The sequence below is a fragment of the Drosophila albomicans genome, chromosome 2L (genome assembly GCF_009650485.2).
Source record: "Drosophila albomicans strain 15112-1751.03 chromosome 2L, ASM965048v2, whole genome shotgun sequence".
Classification (NCBI taxonomy): Eukaryota; Metazoa; Arthropoda; class Insecta; order Diptera; family Drosophilidae; genus Drosophila; species Drosophila albomicans.
This window is the reverse complement of record NC_047628.2, coordinates 16,136,595-16,150,707: the sequence shown is the minus strand read 5'-3', so window position 1 is coordinate 16,150,707 and position 14,113 is coordinate 16,136,595. Positions and strand designations below refer to the sequence as shown.

Here is a 14,113-nt window from a genome sequence, read left to right as displayed (position 1 = left end):
GGTTCAACATTTTTGCACAGCGTAAAAAGAGTGTGGGGAAAAGAAAAGCAAAAACTAAACCGACAAAAAAACAGAAATGCGCTTATTCACTTTGGGAGATTAAAATACAAGAATATAATGTAGATGTACTATAATAAGAAAAAAGTGAAATTTAATTTACGTAAAAGCTGCTACCGCATTTCGGATTTATTCGCTATATACAAAGTATATAAGAAGTGAATGCACAAAGCTCGCTTTTCATGGCACGAATGAAAAAAATAAAAAAAAAATGTACTTTGCTCTGCTTTTCAAGCACTTGAAAGTTACTTGATTTATTACACTACTCCCCCGCTTGTGTGTATGTGTGTGTGTGTTGTGTGTGTGGGACAAATATTCGCATAGCAAATTTATAACTGTGCAAATCGAGGTGGAAGCAACGTCAGTGGCAGCAGCAACAGCAGCAGCCGCCGCCTCATGGGGCAAGCAAGGTGTGCAAATTACAGGTTTGCAATTTGACCACAGACTGCACAGCATGGCAAGGTTGAAAGATGGAGATGGAGTACAAAGTATAAAGCAAAAAATAGAAAATAGAAAAGAAAAGCAGGAAAAGAAAAGCGAGAGAGCATGCAAAATAAATGCAGACAGCTGAGTTAGTGAGTGCCTTAAATCTGCGGTTGGCAAAGCAAAATGTTGATAATAGCGTGATTTACTACGCTGGGTTAAAGGCAACAAAAAACGAACCTTTAGAAATGCTCCAAGTATTAAAACGCAAAAATTGCTACTAAGCTGCAAATATCGCATGAATAAATTCGTATCTGCTTCGGCTTCCACTTTGCGCGTTCAATTATTTAAAATGTACTTTCAAAGTGCATTTCATTTAAATCAAAAATTTGAAATTGTAAATTGAAGAACACTTTACAGCACTTTCACCGGCATTGCAAATTACAACTCTGTGTTTATCGACTTCTTTTGCTTGGGTCTCTACTTAATCGATAACCTTCACCAAGTACTTGCTTGCTTCTCTACTTAATCGAGAACTATCATTCATCAGATTGCAACTCTGTGTCTATCGACTTTTCTTCTCTACTTAATCGATATCTTTCACACATTTCACTAGACAGTCAGCAGAAGAGCAAGCTTTGCAAATTTTTCTTTTTCAAACCAAAAAGAATTTAATAAAATAAAGTACTATACAATATGGATAGACCAATTGTCTGGGCTCGCGTCATCAAGGTGCTGGGACGCACCGGCTCTCAGGGTCAGTGCACACAAGTGAAGGTGGAATTTCTGGGCGAAAATAATCGTCAGATCATCCGCAATGTGAAGGGACCTGTGCGTGAAGGCGACATTCTCACGCTGCTGGAATCTGAACGTGAAGCTAGACGTCTGCGCTAGGAATGAAAATGGATTCTCTCTTCTGTCTTCTGACAACAATAAACGAACGAAGAAAAGTTGAGGCAGCAATAAAAACGATATACTATGTTTGCATAAACTTTAATGTGCATGCCAAAAGCATTTAATTAAACTTGTAAATTTGAGCTGCTAAACCGAAAGTGCCTTTTAAATTGTAGCTTGAAAGTAACTTTAAAAATATGCAAAATATATAAATACGCCATATAATTCTCTATATCCATTCTACACTCTATTCTCTATATTATAAATGATGTAGACTTGTTTCTAAATATCAAGAAAATGAATTCTCAATTATGTGAAATGCATAAAAAGGTAGAAAGATATTAGAGGGGGAATTTTCATTTAGCACGTGAATATTCGTGGCCATATTCGATAACACTTAAGTTCGATTAAACAACTTATCGAGTTACTAGTTCATTTTTGACTCCAGTTCCAGTCTAATCGATTATACGAATCAAATTACTATCATCGCTAGCTCTTCAAGCTTGGCCAATAACAAACTGTTTTATCAATGCAAAACAATAAGTTATTTTTGGTTGATTTGACCAAGTGAAATAAAATTCTATATGCTTAAATATGAGAATGAAGTTTGAGTGGTGAATTAAATTAACTAAAAAGCTGCGAGCAAATGGCGTTGCCAGACAGTTTTTTTTTTGTGTGTTACAAATGAGCTACAGTCACTCGGCGGAGTCTCTTTCGACGTGGCGTATGGCGTATAAAAATCACATTTATTCCATTTACCAACAATTTATCTTTGCTGTCAGGCCGCAAACACCCACAAAAGCGCACACCTATATAAGCTGAGAGAGAGTGCCGCAGGTTAAGGCAGGACAGGGACGGGCATTTATCATGCAAAACCAAGATAATTTATAACCAACAACAACAACAGCAACGGCAGCTGGAGAAATCAAATGGACAGAGGCCATCACACCAACATACACATACATATACGGAGACTAAAACGCTGTCACTCTTCTCACTCTCCATCTCTATATCTCCCCCTCTCTCTCTCTCTGTTTGACAGTGCTTCGCGATGAGTTTCGCCTGGAGCCGCAAAACACACGCATCGCCCAGGGCGAAACGGCGTTGTTGGAGTGCGCCCCACCGCGTGGCATTCCGGAACCGACGGTCACATGGAAGAAGGGCGGCCAGAAATTGGATTTGGAGGGCTCGAAGCGTGTACGCATCGTTGATGGTGGCAATTTGGCCATACAGGATGCACGTCAGAGTGACGAGGGTCAATACCAATGCATTGCCAAGAATCCAGTCGGTGTGCGTGAATCCTCTTTGGCCACACTCAAAGTACACGGTAAGTCAGCAGTCCCCTTCCCCTTACCTCCTCTCTCTTCTACTCGCACGTCAAGTTTCACCTCAAATCAATGTGTCATGTTCAATTTGCTGGAATGTAACTTGGGTCCTTTGTGGGATTCGGGCACTGTGGATTTTGCACCTAAATGCCGCTAAGCGTCTCATTATGTTTATTGCACAGTTAAACCCTACATCATACGCGGCCCACATGATCAAACGGTTCTCGAAGGCGCCTCCGTCACATTTCCCTGCCGCGTCGGCGGAGATCCCATGCCCGATGTCCTTTGGCTGCGCACCGCTTCAGGCGGCAACATGCCGCTAGGTAAGTTTTCCATCCCATAATTCATTCAGGCAACAGCAGCCACAAAAAAAAAATCGCAACTCATTTGGTTTATGTCGCCCCAAACACAGACCGCGTCAGTGTGCTGGAGGATCGCAGTCTGCGACTGGAACGCGTCACCATTGCGGACGAAGGGGAATACAGCTGCGAGGCGGATAATGTGGTGGGCGCCATCACGGCCATGGGCACGCTGACAGTGTTCGGTGAGTTATGGCTTCAATTAATACACTGCTAGCAGAACAACTAGATAATGACACGAGCTTAAAGTGGAGCTGAAGCAAATAATGTTTATTGGGTAGGGAGTGAAGCGACAACAACAGAAAGAAAAAGTAAAAGGTTTAAACAGCATTTTCAGTAGGAAATGTAGATGGATAGAAAATATAAAACATCTACAAGAAAGTATAAACTAAACAGTGCTCTAATTTTATTATAAAATTTGACAATAGGAATGTAGAAGCTAATAACATCATAGATTGCACAAAACAATAAAAAGTTCCACAATTTGCATAACAACAATAATCAACAGAGAATGCAGATGACAAGATTTTGAGCAATAAATTAGTCTTCAAATAATCAAAATATTACCCCACATTATTCAAATTGGAAATAACACACTGGGAATGCAAAAGGTAATGAAAATATTTGAAACTGATGTTGAAAAATAAATAAAATTTAAAATTCTCAATGGAAAAAAGTATTTGTTATTAAAAGATTATCAGAAATGAAATTATTCTAATAAGCAACTAAGCTAATAATCAGAGTTTAGACTGCGAATGTATAATTTAGCAAAAGCATTCTATGGAAATAAATTCCACAATTTTGATATATAAAATAAACATTAGGAATGCACAAGCTAATCAGCTATTAAAGTGATATTTGTGAATGAATGCATTGTATAGAAAAAAACAATTCATAATTTTCATAATGAAAAGAAAGCAATAAAAATGCAAGAGCTTAATGACAAGATTTTAAATTGTAAATCAGTAGCGTTCAAATCTGCAGCAGTTTATTTAAAAATCAGTTTAAATGTAAACATTTACCTTTATGCAAATATTATACATTCATATATCATTTTGCCTATTGAATTATATCTTTTAAAGCTTTAAGCTGCCGTACATTTTAAATAGGTTTCACTTGACTTAATTAACTTTTAAGCTCTCAGTTGCCGATGCCAAACTTTGACATCTTTCTCTCAATTTGCATTCGATTAACCTTTGATATTCAATCATAATGCAAAGCAATTATTACACAGATTAAAGTGTGTTTCAGTAGCAATTTAAATACATGAAATTTCCGATGCAATATTTGGAAAACTTTACTTATTAGTCACCAATTTAAGCTCGATGTCGATATTAAACTAGCGCTAGTCTAGCACATTTAGCTAATTAGTTTACCCTCCTATATGATCCCCCCAAAACACACACACAAAATATGCACAATGTAGCGCCCCCGAAATTCATACAACGTCCTGCGAGTAAATCTGTCGAGTTGGGAGCCGACACATCCTTCGAGTGTCGCGCCTCAGGGAACCCCAAGCCAACGATCTTCTGGACGATCAAGAACAACAGCACACTGATATTTCCGGGTGCACCGCCTCTGGATCGATTTCATAGTTTAAACACCGAGGAAGGACACTCGATACTGACGCTGACACGCTTTCAGCGCACCGACAAGGATCTGGTGATTGTGTGCAATGCCATGAACGAGGTGGCCAGCATCACATCAAGGGTGCAAATCACCCTCGACTCACAGGAGGATCGACCACCGCCCATAATCATCGCTGGGCCGGTGAATCAAACGCTTCCCATCAAATCGCTGGCAACGTTGCAATGCAAAGCAATTGGTTTGCCCAATCCGACAATTTCATGGTATCGCGACGGCATCCCGGTGCATCCGAGTGCCAAGCTGAACATAACCGCTGCCGGTGATTTGATAATCTCCGACTTGGATCGCCAACAGGATCAAGGACTGTACACGTGTGTGGCGAGCTCACGGGCGGGGAAATCCACGTGGAGCGGTTTCCTACGCATTGAGTTGCCCACAAATCCGAACATCAAGTTCTACCGGGCGCCCGAACAAAGCAAATGTCCCACAGCTCCGGGGCAACCGACAGTGCTGAATGCGACAGCCAACGCAATGACCATTGTGTGGCCCAGCAGCGATAAGCTGGGCAACTCCCCGTTCCACGGGTATAGCGTGGAGATGTATTGCACGAACAAGAGCAAAACCTGGATACCGATTGCCAGCAGGCTAAGTGAGCCCATTGTCACCGTGGATAGCCTCGAGTCGGGTGCTGCTTACATGTTCATTGTGCGGGCCGAGAATGCCTTGGGCTTCTCACCGCCATCGCCCATCTCAGAGCCAATTACAGCTGGCAAGTTGATCGGAGTGCGGGATGGCAGCGATGCAAGTTCCTCCAGCTCACAGCTGCTGTTGAGCGATGTGGAGACGTTGCTGCAATCGAATAACATCGTCGAACTGCTCGAGGCAAATGCCAGCGATTCGACAACGATTCGACTCGCCTGGGACATTGACAATGGTCAGTACATCGAAGGCTTCTATTTGTATGCTCGCGAATTGCGTTCAGCGGAATACAAAATGCTAACGCTCCTGAACAAAGGACAAGGAATCAGTTCGTGCAGTGTGCCCGGGTTGGCAAAGGCTTCTACGTATGAGTTTTTTCTTGTGCCATTTTACAAGAGCATCGTAGGCAAACCCTCGAACTCGCGACACGCTCGCACTCTGGAAGATGGTAAGATTCAGATTCCCAGCTAGTTATTTTGTGAACTATATATATAAAGCTTGTCTGCTAATCAGCTGCAGCTCTTGACCTCATGCTGTTTTTAGGGGCTGAACATAACTAATCCCAATCTCATTTGTTTCATCTCCTTGTTTACTTTCTATGTGTGTGTGGGTTTGTGTGTGCTGCTCACAGTGCCCGAGGCAGCGCCGTATGGCATGGAAGCCATCCAATTCAATCGCACCTCCGTCTTCTTGAAATGGCTTCCCCCGCAACCGAATCGCACTCGCAATGGTACGTACTAAACACAAATCCCTAGGCTTACTCTGCAGTTCGGGAGGCGCCTTTTTCTCTAGGGTATACTGACTAAAGGATCAACTTGGTGGCGGTCACCGAAAGCTAAATAAATGACCTTTACTTTCAATATAGTTGTAATAAAGTTAGTAAGCAGAGGAAATGTTGAATTTAACATAATTCTTTTAAAGTTTGAAAGTTGAGATGCACTAAAATTCTAATATTGCTACTAAACAGATACCATATTAAACTCTACAAAAAGATGAGTTTAATTATAATAAATATAATACGCAAAAGCAATATTAATTATACTAAAAATTATATAATATACTGAATTCTTCCGTTGAAAATAGTGTAAGCTCAAGGATCAAATTTTTGCATGAGAAGTTTGCAATTCTCAATATTATTGGGACCATAAGTCGATTATTATACTAAATTTATTTATTAAATTTTTCATGTTCAAGAATTAGAGACAAATTTCAATGCAGAGAGAAAGAAAAAGATATTATTACTATCTTAAATTTCTATTAGCTTTGTGAGTTAGTTACATTTTTTATTCAAATATTATTACAAACTTCACCTATAAAAATACCACAAATTATTGACATAAAATTCAGCCTTTACGTCATTCTATACATCGTCAATAAACAAAGTTATTTCAACTTTCACTTGCCTGCATAAATAACTGCAACTGTTTTCATTTAAGTTGACATGAAAAACTGGAATGTTTTCTTTTTTATCTGTTCAATGTGTAAATACAATTTGAGTATAAATGTGAAAATGTGCCTTTAAACTCTTTAGCAAGGGCATTTAAGCATTCGGTTGACCGTATGAGCGCGACTATTTTCTTTCAGCCCTTGTTAACATTTAATTTCATTTGTCTTTCATTTCTCTCTCGTTGCTCACTCTCTGTCTGGCTGTCTGGATGTCTGTTGCTTGTTGCTGCTGCGTGGCTGGCATCCCCTGTAGGCATCCTGACCAGCTACAATGTGCTCGTCAAGGGTCTGGATGTGCACAATACGACGCGTATATTCAAAAATATGACCATTGATGCGGCGACACCAACTCTGCTGCTGGCAAACCTCACCACGGGCGTCACCTACTACATTGCTGTTGCGGCTGCCACCCGCGTAGGCGTCGGTCCCTTCAGCAAACCGGCTGTGCTACGCATCGATGCACGGACCCAATCACTGGACACCGGCTACACGCGGTGAGTATTGGGGGAGATGTGAGATGGAAGATGGGAGAGATGGTGTGTGGCTTTATTGTGTGTCATTGTCGAGCTCATTTGACTGCTGCTGCTGCTGTTGCTGCTGGGACAAAAGCCAACGGTGGCACGGAGTCGTGGCAGCAACAACAGCGACAGCGCCACATTCACATCAATCCATTAACGGCAAACGACAATGGTGTTGCCTCAACGTTGAAGGCCATGGCGGACGGCCATTAAACTAAGCCTCGCCTAGGCACGTACTTCCTGCCCAGCTTTGATATCATGCTCATTCCGTTTCTTTTCCTTTTTTGTGTTCTTTTCCTATTGTGTATTTTGTGTAGCTATCCCATCAGTCGTGATATTGCCGATGACTTTTTAACGCAGACCTGGTTTATCGTCCTGCTGGGCTCCATCATTGCCATAATTGTGTTTCTATTGGGCGCATTGGTTCTATTCAAGCGCTATCAATTTATCAAGCAGACCTCGCTGGGCAGTCTACATGGTGAGTTTTACCATTTACCTATTCCCTCCCCCTCCCCCTTCTCCTTAACCTTACAGCAATGTCGTCAATTTAAATATACTTTTTTTTGCATTTGTTGTAGCTTAAGTTTTGGTGGCAGCGGCTTAGTTGCCAGACTAGCTTTAGATGGTAGAAAGTAACTGCTTCTGCTGCCCTTTGCCTCAGTGGGTGGCAATTGCTTTTGCTTTTGCTTTTGGCCTTTGCAATTTATGAGGTGAATGCTCAATTGAGCATTGCAAATGTGTCTGGGCTTAAGCATAACGTGATTTTATAGTCGGATTAGCAGTTTAAAGGCGCAAAATGACCTTATTTATTTGTCAAATAATTTTTAAGGCAGCGTAACACAACAAAAGAGTAGAAGTCTATATGAAACACATTTAAGTTTCAATTTTATTAGAATTTCCTGGGAAATTTTTAAATCTTAAATTTATGAACTGAGGAATTTTCAATAAAATTTTAGAACATTTATAGAACAAACTAGAAACCCTATTTAACAAAAATAGAGAAAGGCTATATATATATATAAAATACGGTAAAAATACGGTACTGAATTTAAACAGAATTTAAACAATCAAAAGCGAGTTTATTCGTAAAATAATTTAAGGGGCAGCATCATACAACTAAAGATAAGAAGGCTTTGCAGAAAATAACGAAATATTTATTCAAGTTGAAATGAATTTCAATTTTAAGTCGTTTACATGTATTTCGTTTCTTAAAGTCAACACACAAAAGACTTGATAGGAAGCTGTAATATATAGACATTAAAGGATAGACTCGGTTTTGAAAAGAATTCAAAATGCAAAAATTCTTACTAATAAATACTTTTATTAACATCGTTATGTTAAATATTTCATTCATAATGTAAATTCAAAGACATCAAATCGAGCCATAAACTAAATTTGCTGTTATAAATAAATAAATTTATAAATCTCAAATCTGAGAACTGAAAGAATATATCTATTATATTACATTTCACATTTCCCAAAATAAGCAATCCTAGTAAAATAAATATCAAATATAACGTCAAAAATAAAATGATTTGCATTTGAAGGCACTATTTTAACTTCGCTTGTCATACATGGTTTATAGCCTTTCCATAATAAATGCAAAGCGGTCACAAATCTCAACATTAACAGCTCCATTTGGCCAAAGAGAAAAACAACACACAAAACAAGAACAGAAAAAAAGATGTCTGGGGAAAAAGTCGTGTGTTTGATAAGATAATTTTTGCAGAAAGCAACGCTCGATGTACAAGCTGAAAGAAGAGCTCATATAATCTATGATTTATGAGTGCGCTCCGCTGGCTTGCGTTTATGACTGCTCTCAATTAGGCTGCCGTTTTGTTAGCCACAAAAACTGAACTACGCAACACGCACTCATAACATTAGAGGGGCCAAGCACGGGATACCTAAGGGTAATAAGCTTATAGACAGACCGAGAGGCAGACAGAGACAGAGCTCGAAGGTTAAACCGACGATAAAAAGATAAAGAGCGAAACAAGGAATGGCTGGAAAAACGACAAATGCGCACGTGAAAATCACATCAATTGTCTAGTAAAACTCTACACAAATATAAAAAGGGAATGGGAGAGAGTTGGAGGAAATGCTTGCCAATTGAATATAAAATGTTATTTCCGTCTTTTATTATTTGCACGTTGCCGCTTTTGCTGTTTTTACAGCCCGAAGCAAGGAACGAAGACGTTCGCTAGAGTTTTAGTTTTGTAATTGGCGCTGCTAACGACCCAAAAAAGAAAAAAGAAAACCTCAATTCAATGTGTGTACTATATATTCGATACCTTTTGCTTTGGCTCTTTTTTTATAACAGGCAATCACGCAATCGGCACCGTGCGAAAGTTTCCAACGTTGCAATGAATGGCGGCGGTGGCAACTCTTGTACTTTGAGTGGTGGCAACAACTCTGGTGGCTCGAATGGACTGTGGATCGATCCCAGTGGCGGTGTTTGGCGACAGGCGTCCGCCTCATGTACGACAAAGGAGCAACTTCCGGGCTACGCACAGACCACAGCTCAACAGCAACAGCAACATCAGCAGCAGCAGCAGAAACACAAACAGCAGAAGCAACAGCAGCAACAACAACAGCAAGGACAACAAGGACAATCAAACCGTACACAACAACAGCCGCTGCCTGATTATGAGAGGTAAGCATGATTTGCCCAGAAAGAGAGAGATAGAGAGAGAGAAAGGGTTGTTGTACAGCTTAAAAAGGGGAACGGACGAGCTTTGTTTATCTGCGTCGTGCGCACAGGAAGTTGCCTTAATATCCTGGGGTCTACGCTTCGCTGACTGTTTAATTACGAAAAATTGCGATGCGAAGGAGAAATGCAGCCGAAAAACCACGTCAAATGCTTAAATGTTTTACTACTACTTCCACTACATACAAGCGAATGCAAAAGCGAAATACGACGAGCACTATTTACGATTCGCTCGTAAAAATTGCGGAGCTGCAGCCGCATCCCACTTCAATACCAAAAACAAACCAAACTGAAATATCCACCCCGAAGCTCCTCCTTCATTTATTCCCCCAACCCGAACCCGAAAAAAACGAAAACAACAACAAGCGCCATTAAATTGTTACACTTGAACGGGTTTTACTTTGGGCCATGGCGATTGCCACAACCTGGCACTGCCTCATCCTCATCCTCAGCCACTGCCCTCGCTTTATTGGGGTTCCCCTTTTCCCCTGACTGAGCTTTACTGCGGGCATTTATGTTGTTGTGCCTCCCACTCACTCACTCTTCTCACTCCCCCATTCCACCTTTTCATTCATTTCCATATACGCATATGAATTCCATATTTCTCGGTTGTATATTTTTAAACATTTGTCTGTTTGCTTTGTGCTGTTCGTTGCTGTGGGTGCTGTTGGGTGGTGATGCAGTGGTCGGTTTACTGTCTTTTTTTTGTCGCCCGCTTAATGCATAGCCCAACTCGCGGTGGTTGGCTAAGTGATATGCAGAACAGCGCATTTAACGAGCCAGTTGCAGATATCGCAAATTACCTCAGTTATTCACTCGCTAAATCCTAGTTGAGCTGTCACAAGTGGACAAATGCAAAGATAAAAGGAAAAGCGTTCAAACGTTCAGACAACTCGAAATTTGTCATTGCTCAGATGTTGATATACATATACTTGAAAAGATTTTCCTACACCTATACCTATTATATTCCTCTAATTGGATCATTGAAACAACAGACAATCTATTGTATTATATATAATTTTAATTCAAATATGAAATTGATTTTTTAAAGAAGTCTTTGGCACTGTACAATTTGTATATATATTTTTTTTTTAATTTGAATTTATCATTAAAAGTTAATTCTTTAAACAATCTTTGAAACTTTACTTTCGGTTTTCAATTATAATTCTTTATTTAACGTTTTTACGTTACTTAACAAAAAAACAAAACTTTCACAATACGTAAATAAATTTCTATCAAGAAATCTTCACCTAATCACACTCTATACATGATTTAAAAATATAAATTTATTTATATTATTTTTCATTTATTTGAATACTATTCTTAAATGTTGAAACGATACTTCAATATAATAATAAAAGAAATCCAATATTCCATACTTAACTTAATTAGCGCCTTGAAACTGAAAATATTTAATTTAAATATCTTCTCTCTTAAAAATTTATCAAGTTTTTGCATACAGAAATGAAACTTTCTTCACAATATCGTCAGTAGTTAAATATAAATAAATATCGTGATAGCTAAAGCTATCACTTATAAAAACTATATTTTAATCATGAAATGCTCAAGTGATTTTTTTCCATATTCCAAACTTAAACTGCTGCCTACTACAAGAGTGAGCTTCTAATCTTCATCTTTGTTTTTTTTTGTCGTTGAGCAGCTATCGCTATAAAGCGTTAGCATTTAACTCTTGGGAACTATCAAACAATAGTTTTCACCTGTCTTTAAAGCCAGCGCAAACTTTTCATTCTCTATACAAACATTTGTTTTACTTTTTTTCTTTCTTCGTTTGGTTTGTTTTGTGTGTCATTCTCTCATTCTTTCAATCTTAATCCATATCTCTTTAATCCAACTTTGTCCTCAGTTTTTGCTGCCTCCCTTGGCCTCTTTTTTTTAGGTTCTTTGTTTTTACTTCTTACTTAAAAAAAAAAATGAGAAAAGAATTTCTGCCGTGTTTTTCATGTTTTTGTTTTCAGTTGTTGCCGTTGTTGTTGGTGTTGTTGTCGAAGTTTCTTTAAAGCTTAATGTAGCGTTGTGGCAACAATAACTGAAAGGAAAACAAGGCGCAATAAAAAGACGCAACTGCTGGCGACATATTGCTGCTCTGTGTTATTTCTTCTTCTGCTGCTTCTTTCTTTGCTTGGCTTGCCACCCCTGCCACGCCCCGTTGAACAAAGCCACCCCCAACTCCCACTCAGCTTAGCTCGCTTTTTTGGTACCCCAAAGTTCTGTGTGTGTGTGTGTGTGTGTATATTTATTTGCGGCATTTTACGCATTTATTTGTTTTGATTTTTTTTTTACAATATATCCCAGGAATCTTCTACTGTCTTTCTCACTCTTCTCTTCTTTCCCTCTCACACCACTGCAATTTGAGCATTTCCTATAGCACTCCTGTGTTCTCCCCCCTTTCCACCCCTCCTGAGCACACTCTAATGCTGTTTGCCACTTCCGTTACGCGATTTTCATTATTTCCGTTTCAATTTTTCCGTTATGTACTTTGGCAACTTTCTGGTTGTTCTTCTGCTTGTTGTGTTGTTGTGCATTTTAACAACGTTGTAAAGTCGTAAAAAAAACACAACATTTTCCTCTACTCACACACACACCTTTACTCCCCTTCCCCCCGTGTGCTCGTTCCCTCCTCTGGGGCAACGCACGCGACTTCGTCGTCATTTGAATTTCCAATTAAAATATTTAATTTCTTTTCGGGTTGTCTGATTTTCAACATTTTATGGCCTAAGGAACACAACAACAACATCTTGCTTCCCTTTCCCTTTCTCTATCTCCCTCTCTCTCTCTTCGCGTTTCCATCTATTTGGTTTATTAGTATGTGCGCAATTTGCACCGCTAAATTAACAATTAAAAATTGATAGCCCCTCGGGCATTGTCCCCTGTCACAAAGTCCAAGTCTTAAGCATATGCAAATGCCTTTAGTTCACAAGAGAATGAGAGAGCGACTGCTCTGTTGCTGTCTCTCTCTCTCTCTCTGTCTCTCCCCAATTCGATGTCCTAATAGGCACTTGTATTCCCTTGTCACGGGCACGTTTAATTGCTGGAAAATTCCAAATTCCGTTGCATAATTTCAGGCGTCTTTAAAATGAGAACGTATGTGGCTGATGTCGCTTTGTCGCTTTGCTTTCACTTTGCTTTTGAGGGTGGCAGGTGTCTCTCGCATTTATTTGGTGTCACACAAAAAGGGGTTAAAACGTGGACTATTTATAGCGCATTAAAGTGATGCTTAATCTTGTGCAGAATTTGAACACGCTTTTTAAAGCGACAGTTTAAATGGGCAGACAAGAGATTTCAAGAGTTGAAAAATGAAAGCAATCAACGGAAATTAAGTGCGTATTTGTGTGTTATATTGATTTAATTTGACAATCTATCAGAAATATGAAATATGATTCCACATAGTAAGATGAATAGTTTCAGTTTACGATTTCATTGAATATATTTTCAAGTATTGAAAACGTGACTAGGATTCTATTTAAACTGATGTGATAATATTATTTTTAGAAATAGAAATAACTGATTTACTTTAGGTAATAATAATTTGCTGTACAATTTTCCTAATTTTATGTTTGATAAGTTGGTAAGAATATGGACACTTTACTGTTTTATATCTTTTTATAGATATTTAATTATTTTTAAAATAAATTCTTTAGTAAATTTAGTACTTCCATTCTTTACTTTATATATTTCATTACTCATTTGTGTTAGAAATAATATTATTCATTTCAAAAATTAATTTCGGTTTTCTATTAATGTAAGTTTTATTATATACACTTAATATATTCATTGCATTCAATTTGTTTAATTTCCTTCAAAAAACAAATTCTCTGATATATTCACTGCGCTTATTTTGTTTGATTCCTCTCTGGAAATAAATCCCCTAATTTATTCGCTGCAATTAATTCCTTTCAACGGTTTTTCCTTTTTATTCCGTTCAGTATTCTTTTTGGCTAACTAAAACTATTCTTGCGTGTCGTAAACATGTTCTGCTTTACAAAACTTTTGCTATAAGCTCTTTTTACGGTTTATTTTTATGCATTCAAAGCATACAAATTATGCTCCAAACAGTCCCTGAAAGACACCCGCGCAATC

General features: G+C 38.7%; 2 protein-coding genes across 2 annotated transcripts in view; both read left to right on the top strand.

The window, feature by feature from the left end:
- Positions 1 to 14,113, top strand: part of LOC117563580 (roundabout homolog 2) — a 51,210-nt gene that overhangs the window by 35,077 nt on the left and 2,020 nt on the right. Inside the window, 9 exon segments of the mRNA XM_034241966.2 lie at positions 2,417 to 2,701; positions 2,882 to 3,022; positions 3,112 to 3,243; positions 4,485 to 5,792; positions 5,976 to 6,074; positions 7,044 to 7,284; positions 7,626 to 7,786; positions 9,629 to 9,667; positions 9,670 to 9,961. Coding sequence (XP_034097857.1) covers positions 2,417 to 2,701; positions 2,882 to 3,022; positions 3,112 to 3,243; positions 4,485 to 5,792; positions 5,976 to 6,074; positions 7,044 to 7,284; positions 7,626 to 7,786; positions 9,629 to 9,667; positions 9,670 to 9,961 — 2,698 coding nt within the window.
- On the top strand, positions 1,077 to 1,533 carry LOC117563582 (40S ribosomal protein S28-like). The gene has a single exon (XM_034241969.2). The coding sequence runs from the start codon at positions 1,177 to 1,179 to the stop codon at positions 1,372 to 1,374; it is 198 nt and encodes a 65-aa protein (XP_034097860.1). The 5' UTR covers positions 1,077 to 1,176; the 3' UTR covers positions 1,375 to 1,533.

Excerpts from the sequence above, each read along its gene's own strand:
- LOC117563582 (XM_034241969.2), top strand. The coding sequence starts at position 1,177 with ATGGATAGACCAATTGTCTGGGCTCGCGTCATCAAGGTGCTGGGACGC.